The sequence below is a fragment of the Bactrocera neohumeralis genome, chromosome 4 (genome assembly GCF_024586455.1).
Source record: "Bactrocera neohumeralis isolate Rockhampton chromosome 4, APGP_CSIRO_Bneo_wtdbg2-racon-allhic-juicebox.fasta_v2, whole genome shotgun sequence".
Lineage (NCBI taxonomy): Eukaryota > Metazoa > Arthropoda > Insecta > Diptera > Tephritidae > Bactrocera > Bactrocera neohumeralis.
Window position 1 is genome coordinate 11,565,663 of NC_065921.1, and position 15,832 is coordinate 11,581,494.

At 38.0% G+C, this 15,832-nt stretch overlaps 2 protein-coding genes across 2 annotated transcripts; both read left to right on the forward strand.

The window, feature by feature from the left end:
* The first annotated feature begins 3,086 nt into the window (after window positions 1-3,086).
* LOC126757205 (putative inorganic phosphate cotransporter) lies at window positions 3,087-5,474 on the forward strand. The gene is made up of 4 exons (XM_050470909.1): window positions 3,087-3,343; window positions 3,522-3,658; window positions 3,715-4,794; window positions 4,870-5,474. The coding sequence occupies exons 1-4, from the start codon at window positions 3,307-3,309 to the stop codon at window positions 5,050-5,052; spliced, it is 1,437 nt and encodes a 478-aa protein (XP_050326866.1). The 5' UTR covers window positions 3,087-3,306; the 3' UTR covers window positions 5,053-5,474.
* Window positions 5,475-11,045: 5,571 nt separating this feature from the next.
* LOC126757201 (putative inorganic phosphate cotransporter) lies at window positions 11,046-13,959 on the forward strand. Its single transcript, XM_050470906.1, has 4 exons — window positions 11,046-11,132; window positions 11,225-11,361; window positions 12,376-13,458; window positions 13,522-13,959. Exons 1-4 carry the CDS (start codon window positions 11,099-11,101, stop codon window positions 13,723-13,725), a joined length of 1,458 nt encoding a protein of 485 aa, XP_050326863.1. The 5' UTR covers window positions 11,046-11,098; the 3' UTR covers window positions 13,726-13,959.
* Window positions 13,960-15,832: the final 1,873 nt, after the last annotated feature.

Below are 15,832 nucleotides of genomic sequence, written 5' to 3' on the forward strand. Positions count from 1 at the left end.
TTAACCTTTATTTTTTTTTTATGAATATTTTCATATCCATCTTCTAAATTTCGAAAAAATAACGTAAATTAAAATCTGCTTCTTCAATGTCTGCGGACAGACAACGTGACACGTAATTTCTATACAAGGTGTGTTCCAAAGTAAACAGGACTTTTTAAATCTAACACCCCTATATGGGGCGTTAGAATCTGATATCTTCATAGAATGTCCAGTGAGAATTTCATGAAATTTCATTGATTGGAAGTGCGTTTTAAGTGTCAGTATGTTTGTGTTGTCGGTGCGAAAATGAGTTTCGAACAAAAAGCCAACAATAAATTTAAAATTAGTAAAACTTTTAAAGGTATTTTTGAAACAAGTTTATGGCGATGATTGCCTTTTCAATATCCGAGTCTTCAACGTTTTCAAAGTGGTCGTGAGGACATAAATGACGACACATGTGGGCCAATCAAAATTTTGCTAAAATCAGTTCAAAAATTAGCCGAAATCAACATTGAAATGGAATTTAATATCTCCGAAACATCGATTTATCGCATTTTGATCGAACATTTGGGCTTACGAAAGGTATGTGCACGGTTTGTTCCGCACAAATTGACTGACGACCAAAAATTGTTCAGAATCCAACAATCGAAGGACGATTATTTGACCAAAAAATCACAAATTAACCATTAACCACTTCTCGTATTCACGTGAAATGGCACCGTGCGACTTCTTCCTTTTCAGAAAAATGCATTTGTCCATGAAAGGACAGCGTTATGCAGACGTAGATGCTATTCAAAAGGCTTGCACCGGCATACTGGCGGCCATGCCGGCCAACGAGCTAAAACACTCGTTCGACAAGCTTTTGGACCGTGCAAAAGCTGTATTAAACAGAAGGAGACTATTTTGAATAAAAAAATTGATTTTGCCGAAAAAACCATTTGTTCTGTTTTTTTTTTAAGTCCACACATTTCTCTTCAGTAAGGTTTGCCACTTCATCATGGAAATATATACGATCCAACAACGAGTAAAAATTATTAAAATTAACTACCGAAATTCGGAGTCAGTGGCTTCAACTTGAAGAGCGCTACGCTCAATGCAAATCAGATCCAAATTAGTCTCTCACACTTCGTTCTCAAGCGTTGGGCATCTCTATGACGTCGTTGTGGCGAATTTTGCAAGAACTGAAGTCGCGTGACCACTAGCGATCTTCAGCGATGAGGCTCATTTCTGGCTAAAAAGCTTCGTCAATAATAATTAAAAATAATAAAATATGCGTTATTTGTTAGGCAGCAATCCACACGTACTCCATGAGTCACCATTGCATCCCAAAAAATTGCGGTTTGGTGCGGTTTATGGGCTGGCGGCGTCATTGGGCCGTACTTCTTCCGTGATGATCACGACCGGTACGTTACTGTGAATGGGAATCGCTACCGCTCAACGATAACCGAATATTTTTCACCCAAATTTAATTATATGGACTTGGACAGTATGTGGTTCCAACAGGACGGTGACACAAGCCACACAGCGAATGTCACAATTTATTTATTGAAAACCAAGTTTGGTTATCTCAGGAAATGGCCCAGTCAATTGCCCGCCTTGGTTGTGCGATTTGACGCCGTTAGACTATTTCCTTTAAGGCTACGTCAAGTCTATGATTTATGCCAATAAGCCAGCGAAGATTGATGAACTTCGCACGAATATCGAACGGGATATTGTAACAGTATCAGCCGATTTTTCCTTGAAAACTGTCGAAAATTGGGTTCAGTGTCTGGACCTCTGCAAGCGTGCCTCTTGGCCATTTCATTAATATCCCAAACCGTTTTTTGTTAAATAAAAGCGCTTTAATTGAAAACCCCTTTACATAAAACTTTTTTATTTGGCAAGATATTTGCTCAACAACATATTGCGCAGATTGGGTCATTGTCACAAATAACTGCACTTCAAATTAAATGATCGAAGATATAGATCTTTGCTGTTTCAGAAGGGTGAATAGTCTTTATAGATTTATATAGAGGTTTGCTTTCTTGGTGAAATGGACCTCAGAAACTTACCTATGTTACTATAATGTAACTTTACAGTGGTCGGAAACCCCTTTGGCCTTCAATATACTTAACTATATGAGTATCTACTTACGTAGTTCATTCACAAGGAGCATTATCATATTGAATAAATTAACTGTTTGTTCAGCTTGTTTTTCAAAGAGTTTTTATTTTTTTAGTTTTAAACAATGCATCACATTGGCCGTTTGCATTCTCAGCTCCTACTATTCTACTTCGTCATAAGTTGGCTGATTACTGTGGTTGTTCATATTATTTAAGTTTTTATTAGGGTTTACGAAATTTGCCTGACTATTTTCTGTCTGGTTATTATTTAAAATATTAGAAACCGATTTTTTGTTGGACGTAATATTGTGCTCTCTGAAACAAGGAGAGCTAGTTTCAGCGCTAATTTAGAAATTATTTGTAATCATGAACAAGACTTTGTCACGGGCTAAATGCACGGGTAGAAAGTATTCGAAACTGCTGTCATTTGGTGGCATAGAAATCGGAAAACGGTTGATATTAAACTTCATATGTGAATTTGACTCATTCGTGGTCTTTCTTCTTCTGATGATTTTTGAAAATTACATAAAACTAAATCAAGTATTTATATTTAAAGAAGAATCACAAGCAACAACCAAATCAATGAAAGGTGTATAATTGTTTAGTTTCATACGAAGTCGAAAAAATGTAGCCTGAAATCTTGCGAGTAACTCAAGATGCAAATAAAAAGATAACTTTGTAAAATAGACATGTATTTATTATCTAAGACCAATGAGATTATCTTAATACCTTACTTAGGGGGCATATTTACTTAACTATCTATGATAAATAATAACCGGCCACGCCCCTACTGCTTATCGTAAAATCCTCTCATAAAAGCGCATGTATCATAGGTATATAAATTATTTAGCATATAATGATAAGCATTTGTGAAAGCTAAGACCTCTACTGGAGGCTACATAAACAACAGTGCTCGTAGTCGCATATGTGTAAGTCAAGTCGGTGGTTCGAAAGCAACAAATTTGTGAGAAATTTATATATATTTATGATGCTGATTTTGAGTCATCACTAAATGTTAAATTGAATTTAGATGACTTTTGAGTCACCCTAACGCTACTGCCGCTGCTCATGGACTCTACACTAACTATGAACACAGCGAAAACTGTTAGATGCCTTTCATTGCTCGATCAATCAACTTGTTTGGTTGCAGGTCCATTAAAAATTTGTGTTTTCTGAACTTTAAGTTCTACTTTTTTCAAACAGTGTGACAAAGACTGAATATTAAATGGAAAATAAGCCGATAGATGATAACAAAATTAAAGGTTTGTAAAAAAATTCGATATTCTTCATGTGAAAAAAAATTAAATAAATTACGCAAAGCTCATGGTACCGCAAATCTGCGTAAGAAATTTATTATATTTCATTTTTACAAACTAATAATTAAAACAGATTACGTGATACCTTTTATATAAATATTATGGAATTTTCACCGTATTCCAGCACCGCTCTTCGGCGCGCGTCATGTACAGTGTGTTCTAATATTTCTGGGACTCTCTGCAGCGATCACGCAACGCGTAAATCTTTCGGTGGCGATAGTGGCAATGATGGATAAGAATTCCACAAACCCCAATTTTGAGGTGGGAAAACTTAAAAAATTAATTTTTTTTTCATAATCAAAACTTTTTTACCCAAGGAGTACCAATGGTCCGAGAAGACCAAATCCTACCTGCTCAGCAGTTTCTTTTGGGGATATTTTGTGACACAAATACCGGGCAGTCAATTGGCGCACAGATTTGGTGGTAAAATAACGCTACTACTTAGTATAGTACTAAGTGGCGTCTTGGCTTTACTCACGCCGTTGAGCGTGCGTTTGGGTGATTGGCCACTGCTCTTCGCGCTGCGTTTGTGTCAAGGTCTCATACAGGGTAGTATCTTTTCATCGATACACACACTGCTCTCCAAATGGATACCAGCCGAGGAGCGTGGCTCACTTGGCACCTTTTGCTATACCGGGCTGGGCTTTGGTAGCGTGCTAATGATGTTGGTCAGCGGTTGGATTGCCTCTTCCACCTTCGGCTGGCCGGGCATATTCTATTTCACTGGCTTATTCAGCTTAATTTGGGGTTTCGTTTGGTACTTTGTTGGCGCTAGCACGCCAAGCGAATGCAAATCGATGACTGTGGGGGAGCGTTTGTATATTGAAGCGGCAATGGTGACAACGGCTAAACCGGAGCATGACCATGCAACCTTGAAGACACCATGGTTGAAGATACTCACATCTGTGCCTTTCTGGGTGCTATTGTTGGCACAGAGCACCTACGCTTTTGGCTATTGGACATTGCTGACACAAATCCCTTCATACATGAAGAGCATACTGGGACAGGATATCAAGAGCAGTGCTCTCATGGCCTCAGCACCTTATCTTGCTAATATGTTTTTGACATTTATATTTTGTGTTTTAGCCGACTTTTTGATGAAACGTGGCTACACCAGCGTCAATGCGAGTCGTAAGTTGTTCAACACTATCGGTTTTTGGGTGCCCGTAGTACCGATCATACTACTCGGCTATATGCGCGCCGATCAGAGTGAGTTGGCGCTGGTTTTGCTGGTTATTGCTGTTGGTGTGAATACAGCCGGCAATTTGGGGTTTCTCACCAATCATATTGATTTATCACCCAATTTTGCTGGTGTCCTTATGGGCATAGCGAATTGTGCGGCAAATGTGATGAGCTTATCGGCCCCATTGACGGTGGGCTTCATTGTCACAGATGCGGTTTGTAGGCTTATAATTTTGTAATCTATTAGTTAGAAAATTTAATTTTTTTTATAAATCGCATTTTAATTACAGAAAAATGTGCAGCAGTGGCGCATTGTCTTCTACATTGCCGGTGGCATGTACTTCGTTGGCAATTTATTGTTCATTATGTTTGGCCAGACGAAAATCCAGCCCTGGAACTATCCTAAAACTGAGCGGAATGAGCGCGATCACATCCAATTTGAAACTATTAAAATGGAGACCGAGAAGATTTGAGAGGTCTAGGCATTTCTGAAAACGAAAATCATAGTATTTAAAACTAATTGCAGAAAATAGAATAATTAACAGTTAAATTGCTCTGGTGGCGCTCTTTGTGGTCTACAGAAATCCAATTTAAAAAATTGTATTTAATATTATAAACTAGAATAAATCATGTTTATGCTTAGTGAAAAGAAAACTTCTGCTATAGCTGTTAATGGCCATATTAACACTTGCCTCTTGAAGATAAAAAATATAGGGCGAATAACATCGTTTTTCTAATTGTCATAAGCAGTGTTTGCGCAACTGTAGTGCGCTCATTATCTCGATTTAGGGCCAACACTACTCTAGTTATTTAACAATAAGCCTCTTTTAACTCTCTTTTAACTAGTCAAGGTTTAATCATTTAAGTTGGTTTAGAGGACTAGTGTTTAAAGGGAGAAAAGGGTTATAATTTCAAAACAAATAATGATATCAATAAAGAGAGGTACATATAAATAAAAGCCTTGTACTTATATAGAGAATTACCATTCAAGCGTCAATTTGTATTTCAGATGTGTTATTTCTGCTCAATCAACTGAGAGAGAGCAAATATCATAGAAAAGCATTAACTTCGACTGCATCGAATCTATAATACCCTTTACAGGTTCATTTCTTGGAGCAACTATAAGTTTGAATAACTTGAGAAACATTTTCCTAGTACCTTCAAGGCTAATTAAGGTAATGTTAGATTAGTCGGTCGATCCCTACAGGGCTTTCCCTTGAACTGCTAGGAACGCTGGTGCATTGTATTACCTAAAAATCCTATATAATAGATCATAAGATCCTTAATCGATCAAGCGCTCTGACTTCATTGCAAATGTGTTAGGATGGCTAATGTCAGTTGCGGCAATTTAGCCCTGGTTCGCCGAAGGTAAGACTACCGAGTTGTTTTATTCTCAACCTAGCAAAGCCTGGTCACTGGAGCACAAATTACTTGGAAGTTTTCATAACACCATTCTCCACATATACCGAACTGCCGAGTTGTTTTATGCTCAGCCTTGCAAAGACCGAACAATGGATCAGAAAGGGCTTGGATGTTTCCATAACACTATCCTCCAAACCATAGCACAGGAACTCTCCTGTGATCTACTCTAGATTAAAAGGATCTTTCAGCCGCACTGGCGCACAGGTCGTAGACCATCGCCTTCAAAGCGCACGCGAGCTCTATTGGAACATTGCTAGAACGTAAGCTACCAATGTAAATCCAACTTGGTCCCATTCCGATGTGCGTGGAGCAAATATAGCTCTGGCTAGCTCATCGATTTTGCTATGATCCGGCACTCAAACTACTCTGAGGATACTTCAGCTAGCTAGATGCTAACTTTGAGCGCAGAGCTCAGCGCTGGCATTACCGCTCCTCTGTCGGAGTAGATTATTACATAAGGATTGCATCGCGACCTAAGGTCTATTGGAGGTGGTCTGTCGGATGCTCATCTCTCTGAAAGAGGCTGCAGAAAAATATCTGCTTAGCTTCGAGCCACTCGTGAAAAGTGAGCCTCTTCACCAGCGATTCCTTCCCATTCACATATTCTTCGTTGCACCGCAGTGATTTAAGGGATGCATTTGAAGGAGGAGAATTTCAGCGCGTCCTTGGTCGACCCCCTTCATATACTCAGCTTCCCTGGGCCTTAGAGCGCAATTCGCAGTAATGCACCTGCCGGCTATGTCCACGTATACCATGTATAACATGGCATTAATTGCTTCTGTTGATGTAGTCCGTAGTGCTTCAGAAATGCCTATGAGAGCCGCTCATTGAACACGTTCAAGTCTCTTAGCAAGTATTGCCCTTTCGGGCGCCCTTCGCTAGACAATGATCCCATAAAACATTATTGGCTTGACTACGGCTTCATTGTGAATTAAGGTTACTCAATACAACGGATCTCTTATGAAGATTTTCAACTTGATTTTATTCTTGGATAGTTTGTTTAGCAGCTATAGTATGTTATAGTGGGCCGATCTATCCTATTGGGATCCCATTAAGGCGGATCCGACGAATAAACTGTTTCTTGCGGAAAAAATACCTATGAAAAATTTCAGATCTATATCTCAAAAACTGCAGAGCCGGGTTTTAAATTAGAAATATGACGCAAACTTTACTTTCATCAAGATTTAGAAATAGTCAAAGAATTTTCATTAAAACTTTAAAAAACTTTTCATTATACTATTAAAAATTATTTTTCTAAAAAAATGTATATAAACATTTTATTTAGAGAAACTACTGTGCTCGTTACAGTTAGACATTTGTCTAACGGATTTAAAGAAATCTTAACTGACAAAATTACTCATCTTCTTAACTATAACAGCAGGTGTTGCCTAGTTTTTGGCGCAGAATCTCTTGAATTTTTACTCATTTTGAAATCTACAGAAAATTTAAACTTCTCTCTATCAGAAGATGGATTCCTTCATATAATCAAAGATTCACTTCTTTTTCTCAAAGAAATGGAAACGTTTAGCGACGAGTATGGTAAAAGTTTCCGCTATGATATTGCTAGGTATGAACACTAACAACTAAAAGTAGACAATACGAGTATTTGTTAGTACTATACTTGAGCTATTTGTAAATCAAGTAGTCTGCTACGACTAAGATTAGTAAAGCAAATTTGAATTTATTGAATCATTTCTTATAGGAAGAGACGAAGTGCTTTAATATTTAAAATGTATGCAATTATTTCATACATATTGTAAAAAAAACACCCAACTACTTGTATGGTACTCTATGTAGAAAATCTATTCCTGGTACTAACTGATTGCACTTCTAAGTAACTGTTTCTATAAATACATAAAATGTAGATAAAGAGTTAAGAGGAATTATGCATTTTTTAGCTGTCATCTATTTAAATAAACGATTACCTTGAAAATAGCGTTGCCAGATCGTGTAAATACCCAGTTTCACAAAAATTAATATTTCACTAGTAAAAGTCGATTTTGAACAAATTTCTTTCCTCCTCCTAATTTATCCAATTGTGTGCTAAGTTTCGTGAATGAATAATGCGGATCCTATAATTATTGTTTACGGTTTTGAATGAGATTTGGTACAAAAACAGAAAATTTACTTTTAATATTTTTGTTTTCTATGAAAAACCCTGCTGATTATCCTTAATGTAAATAAAAAATTATCTATTCTATTCAGAAAAGTTCATGACAAAATTAAAAAAAAAAAATTCAAAATTCCTAAAAATTATGTGCAACGCTATCAGTTGTAATTGTTGTCTATCTTTGCGAAATACTTAAAATGGGGGTAAACAGTTAGATAAACAATTGCATGCAATTACTGCAGAATACGCAACAACAGTAGTTTATATGCTATTTGCATAAGCATCAAGCAGAAGATTTAGAAAATCATAAATCATACGCATACAGAACTCAACATGCTGAAAATAATTCATATACTGTCTCAATGTATTTTTATGTTACATTAAGGGAGCTCGAATACCGACGCGTAAAACGGGGATGTGACTATACAAGTAAATACGCTAACATAGGTTGCCCCTAAGCTATAATAACCTGGAACTTATGACTACATATGTACAGAGTTTCTTCAATAGGACACTACAAAAACAGACCGATAGGAACAACAAACGACGCCATATTTTTTCACCTCCTTTGACACTTCTCCTCAGTAAGGTTTGGCACTTCCTCATGGAAAGGTATACGATCCAACAACGAATCGAAGCTATTAATATTTACTACCGTAATTCGTAGTCAGTGGCTTCAACTTTAAGAGCGCTACGTCCAACTTAGGGTCGTCATAATCGTCCTGTCAGATCAACAATTGAGCGTCTTGTCGTTAAGACGAATTTTGCGAAAAGATCTTGGCCTACGTCCGCAAAAGATCAAATTGACATAGGACCGGAAGCCGCTTGACCACCAGAATCGTCGAATGTTCGTGCGTTTAGCAGAGCAACAACTTGAAAATAAACCGGATTTTCATAGAAAAATCATCTTCAGCGATGAGGCTTATTTCTGGCTGAATGGCTCTTCAATAAGCAAAATATGCGTTATTGGTCAGGCAGCAATCAGGCAGTCACAATTGCATCTCGAAAAAATTACGGTTTGACGGCGTCATTGCCGTATTTCTTCCGTGATGATCAAAACCGGCACGTTACTGTGAATCAATCGATTTATTGAAAGCCAAGTTTGGTGAACGTGTTATCTCAGGAAATGGCCCAGTCAGTTGCACACCTCGGTGATGCCAACAAGCCAGCGACGATTGATGAACTTCGTGCGAGTATCGAACGTGAAATTGCAGCAATGACGGCCGATTTATGCATGAAAACCGTCGAAAATTGGGTTCAGTGTCTGGCCTTCTGCAAGCGTGCCCGTGGTGGCCACGCAAAAGAAATCGGATTCCATACAAAATAGCATCGAATATACTTTTTCATTAATCTTATTGAAAAATCCGTTATATGCAACTTAAACCGAAAACGTAACTGTTCAATGATTTTGATCCCATGGAAAACGTTTTGCTAGTTCTTTCGTTGTGACACGTGCTGTCTTCAAGTCGCAATAAGATTAAAAAATATATTCTGAAAATATCTATCTTGATTTTGATCGGCAAGTTTGTATGGCAGCTATACGCTACAGTGGCTCGACGCTCCGTACACATTGTACAAAGTGACGGCAAGTTTGTATGCAAACTATATGCTATGCTGATCCGATATCGACATTTCCGACAAATAAGTAGCTTCTAGGTAGAAAAACGATGTATGTAAAATTTCATATCAGTATCTCAAATCTTATATACAGATCGACAGATGGGTATGGCCTAATCGACTTAGCACGTCACACTGAGCAGTCAGCTCGTAAAGCTGATCATTTATATGTATACTTCATATGTTCTGCGATGTTTGAATTTGGCTGTTATATGCATCATGGCATTACTGGCGCCAGTCGTTTCCTTTTTCGCTACGTGGCGCGAAGCCAAGTCCTTCTCCGCCTGGTCTTTCCAACGGAGTGGTGGTCTTCCTTTTCCTCTGCTTCACCTGGTGGGTACTGCGTCGAATACTTTCAGAGCTGGAGTGATTCCGTCCATTTGAACGATATGACATAACCAGCGTAGTGTCTCTGCACTATATTAATGTCGCATACCTGTACAGCTCATCGTTCCATCGACTGGAGTGTTTGCCGTGGCCAACGCGCAAACGACCATAAATCTTTCATAGAACCTTTCTCTCGAAAACTTGTAACGTCGACTCATCAAATGTTGTCAACATCCATGCCTCTGCATCATATAGCAGGTCGGGAATAATGAGTGACTTATAGAGTTTGGTTTTTGTTCGTCGAGAGAAGACTTTACTTCTCAACTTATCCGAAGCTGGTTGTTATTTTTCATTGGGTGCTGGGGTCTCAAAACCAGCGCACAACCCTGCGGAGGGAATATTTCGACTTCTCATTTTAGCTCGCCTTCAAACGGTTGTTCTTTGGCTACCTAGAGGATACTTGGTCTATGACCGGAATTCTTGAGCAGCTTGAGTCTTATGTAAAAGAATCGTTTCAGGCCAATCCCAAGTGCGTGAACTTCAACACATGACTGCATCCTCCAATTTTCAATACCAAAGCAAATTTATTTCTAGGTGTTTAAGGACATATTAGCTTTATGCTCGCATAATATTAAAAACCGACCTGAGCATTTTGGAAATATGGTTTTTAATCAAACCACGGCAAATTTATCTGTTGGGTAAGATGACTATGCAGTCTAACTAATCCCACCAAGAATACATATTGTGAAACACGTGCTAGCTATGTACGAAATTAGAATGATATTTAATTTACAGTCTATGTTTGTATATATTTATATATGATTTCAAAAGATAACGACTTTGGTTGAAACAACGATAAGTGATTATATAGTGTAACAATATAATTACGTGTACCGTGGGATTTGCACTCAGAGACTCGTTAATCGTTGAGCGGTCAGCTGTCATTACACACATGCAGTTGCATTCGAAAGCATTTCGGAATTCGTTACAAAAAATTTCTTCTAAATTTTGAATTTATTGAATCAGTGAGTTAGTCGTGAACCATGGTCTTGAACCAGAGCATCAAGGAAGCAAAGCGTGAGTTTTTCTCACCAATTTTAAGCTTAATTTATAAAATTTGTGATTTTTATTTTTTAAGTGATATTATTATTTTCATTGCATTTTCGTAGTGCCGATCTTCGGTCGACGTCATGTACAGTGTTTACTGCTCTTCTTTGGCGTCTCGCTCATCTATGCCATGCGCGTCAATTTGTCCATTGCCATTGTGGCGATGATGGATAAGAATGCGTCGAATCCCGATTTTCCTGTAAGTATAGTGATATGGAATTATGTAATACATCAAAATGAAAATATATATGGCAAAGCCTGTGGAATCAAAGAAGTCTTTTGAAATCGTCATAAAAAATTTAAAAGTGCTGTCTAATTGTGAAAGAGAGTTTACAAGTATGACGGGTACTCTCATCTAACAAGTGAACATTTAAAACGGCAAAATCATTATCGAGATAAAGAAAATGTGTCTACACTAAGTACATACATATAAATAAAATTAACGCCAAGTCGAAAGGTCACAGTGACTTTTAATGTCATTCAACCAGTTGGAAAATTCCAGCAATGACAAAAAATTAGAATGCACCCCATTACACTCCGAAGTTCTAAAAATACACAGAAAGCTTAATACGAAAGTTTAATTAACCGCCAGGGAGAGAGAGGAGAGTTGAGTTCTGTCTCGCTCAGTTTTCCTCTCATTTTTCTCTGTGAAGTAGCTACGGGCATGCATGACGATACCGAGCACAAGGTTTGTGTGTGAGCTTCTCCGAACAAAACAAAAGCAAAGGGAATTAGTGAGAGCAATTCTTCAATAGTCAAACTTTAAGTAAAGATTGTCAAAAGCTGAAGGAAACTTGAGGTCTTTGGAGATTTCTATATTAATAATCCGATAATTATTGCCTTATTTAGAAGAGAAACTATACCTTCATTGTAGCATCATATACTTGAAGTCTTCGCATAAAGGTGTATGTTATGGGAGTTTAAAAGGCTCCCGTATAAGGCACGTGTCTTTAACTGAAAACGGAATTAAATGTGCTTTAGATGAAAAGAATCCTTAATAACCAAACAAGTTTTGTCGGATATATTGTTTCGACTTAATATCTGATAAACGAAAGATGTAGTTGGTCTAAAGCTTTAAGGATGTTCGTTCATATTTTGGACCGTAAACGAACTACCTTACTTACTAATATTTAATCACAATCCAAATAATAATGATCTAGCTTGACCTTCTTTAAATTATATCCATTATATTGAGTATTTCATCTATTCACAGGAATACAAATGGTCGGAGCAAACAAAATCTCGAGTGATAAGCAGTTTCTTCTGCGGCTACATTTTCACACAAGTCCCTGGTGGCAATTTGGCGCGACGTTTCGGTGGCAAGGTAATGGTACTCTTTACGATGACCAGCAGCAGTATATTGGCTATATTGACACCGTTGGCCGTCAGCATAGGCGACTGGTGGTTATTATGTGTGCTACGTTTCCTACAAGGCTTAGGACAGGGTTCGACCATGCCAGCTGCGGTAACAATACTGGCCAAATGGGCGCCAGTTGAGGAACGCAGTTCTTTGGCAACATATCTTTTTTCGGGCGCACAATTCGGCACAGTTGTAATGTTGGGTAGCAGCGGCGCACTGGCCTCCTCCAGCTTAGGTTGGCCAAGTATTTATTATATACCCGGTATGTGCGGTTTGTGTTGGGCATTAATTTGGCTATGGCTTGGCGCTAGCTCACCTCGAGATTGTAAAGCTATTACCCTTGCTGAACGTAATCACATCGAAACCTCATTGAATGCACACAAGAAAGACGACCACGAACATGAAATGCCCACCAAAGTGCCGTGGCGTAAGATAATCACTTCACCACCATTTTTGGCATTACTAGTGGCACAATGCGGCTACACATGGGCCTTCTGGACTCTGCTCACGCAAATACCATCGTATATGAATAGTGTACTTCACAAAGATATAAAGAGTAATGCGTTACTCTCTTCCCTGCCGTATTTAACGATGGTGATTTTGGGTTTCATTTGTTGTCCCTTCGTGCGTGCTTTCGAGGAGTCAAAAGTCGTTAGCACCACAACTTCGCGCAAAATTTTCAATACCATCGGTCAGTGGATACCCGTACCCACATTCATATGGTTGGCTTACGTGAGCGCAGATGAGAGTGATTTGGCTGTGGTGCTCTTAACGGTAACTGTTGCGATCAGTTCGATAACACATTTTGGCTGGCAGGTGAATCATATTGATCTCTCACCACACTTTTCTGGCACGCTGGTGGGTTTGACAAACACAGCCGCAAATATAATGAGCATCATTGCACCACTGGTCGTCGGATATATCGTGACCGATCCGGTAAGTTTTTACGAAATGCAAAAAATATTTGAGTGTTCAAAATCAATTTTCAAAATTTTACAGACAAGTTCGCAACAATGGCGTATAATATTTTTCATCGCTGGCGGCTACAATTTCATTGCGAATGCGCTCTTCCTTGCATTCGGCTCAGCAGAAATGCAACCCTGGCATAATGACGAAGTCAAGGTGCATGAGCTGCAACCACTAAATGGGAGTTCGTTGGTAACGAAACCGGCTGACGTTGAGAAGGGAAAGGAGGCTGTTTAGTTTTTATTATGTATTATTTGTTCTAATTTTTAGTTAATATACAAAATATTTCGGTATTTTTGTCGTATGTCATCGGAAATGTATGTCTTGTAACTAGTTTGAGCTTAGTGTATGAAAGATAGGTCTGCCTTAATAGTTATAGAAAAATTGTATATAAATTATATTTCTTTATGTGTTTGTTGTACAAAAATAAATTTGAAAGTTCAGTAGAGAAATATAAGCGGAAAATTATAATGAGCCGAAATTAATATATTTCTTAGTAATAGGACTAATAAGGGTCAATATTTTATGAGCTTTAAATTCTGAGAAATTCTGATCATGAAAAATGACTAGTCAAATTAAATTATATAAGACTTTTGTAAGACAAATAACAGGTCAGCAAAAAAGTCCCCGGCTTGTTCCAACCTTTGAAAGGCGCGTGTATAAATTTGACAGCTGTCAGATAACTAGTTTGTAAATTATGTCATTTTGAGTGAAGCAGCTTTTTTTATTGTGGAAAAAATGAATAAAAATGAATAAAGGAAAAAATTCAGCTGGAGAACAAACTTGGCTTAATGACGTGTTTCGGAACACTGCGCCAAGAAAACTAGCCATCAAAAAATGCTATGCTAAGTTTAGACGTGGGGAAATGAGCACCGAAAACTGTGAACGCAGTAGACGCCCAAAGGAAGTTGTTACCCACGAAAACATCAAAAAAGTCCACGAAATAGTTTTAGATGTCCGTAAAGTGAAGTTGTACGAGATAGTAGATACCCTAAAGTACCAACTGAACGTGTGCATCATATAATACGAATTTTTGGGCATGAGAAAGCTCTGTTGAAAGTGGGTGCCGCGAAAGCTCACTTTTCACAACAACAAGTTGCTATTTCAGTGTAGTGTTTGGAGATGTTCAAACGTAATAAAACCGAGTTTTTGCATCGAAATGTGACATTGATTGACCAAACTTTGATCGTCAGTCATCCGAGTAGACTGCACACGACAAACCCGCTACAACGACGCTGCAACTAAAAACACAACGGTCGGCTGGCACAGTTTTGGTGCATAGGAAGTGCATGAGACAATTTTTATTGACTAACATGAAAAAGTATGGGTCATAAACAGCGACTATTACATAGCGTTATTGTATCGTTATCGAAATCGCCGAAAAATGGCCGCATTTGAAGAAAAAGAAAGTGCAGTTCCACTAAGACAATGCAATGCTCAATCTCAAAAGAATGATCACTGGGAAAAAATTTTCGTCGCAGAAAAGGTAGTCGTCGATACTGAGGTCTATCTTAAAGGAAACGGAAATGGAAAAATTGGACTAAAAAATTGGTTTCGAAAAGTTGGATTTTATTGTATCACCCTTGAAGGGAACTGTTTGAGCATGAGGTTCTGGAAACATTACTTGATGAAGATTGTTGTCAAAAACAAGAAGAGCTCACATTTAGGATTCGCTCAAGCAGCCATTTCAAAACGTTTAAAAGAAGCCGAATACATTCAAAAACAAAAAAAAAAAAAATGATTGCAATATGAATTGAAGCTCAGAGTTGATGCGAAACAATTTGATGAAATGCTGCTCAAGGCTACAAGAAAAAGTATTTTTTGAATCGGATTGTAACTGGTGATAAAAAAATGGATTCAGTACCACAACTCCAAATGCTCAAAATCATATGTATTCAAAATAGCCAAATCAACAGCAAAGCTGGAAATGACTACGCTTGGTCTCGCGTTGCAAGACTGATTCAAAACTATCTGTAAAATAGCAGTTGGGAAGTTTTGCTTTATCCACCATATAGACCAAACTTTGCTCCTTCTGAGTACAACTAGTTTCGGTCGCTGCAGAACGCCCTAACTGGAATATAATTCACATCAACACAGGGTATGACAAGTTGGCTTGTTTTATTAACATACGCATTGACTGAAAATACTGAACTCCAGATTCTCAATAACCCTTAAGCGGGAAGTTAACTTTAAACTATTTAAGCTACAGTCGCAAAGAAAAAAGTCCTTACGCCATTTTTTATTTTTATTTTCGAAATTTTGGGTCATTAAACCACAATTCTTCTAATAAAAAAATACTCCACAGATGGTAATCATTAGATCCTGGATTTGAAAACTAAATTCA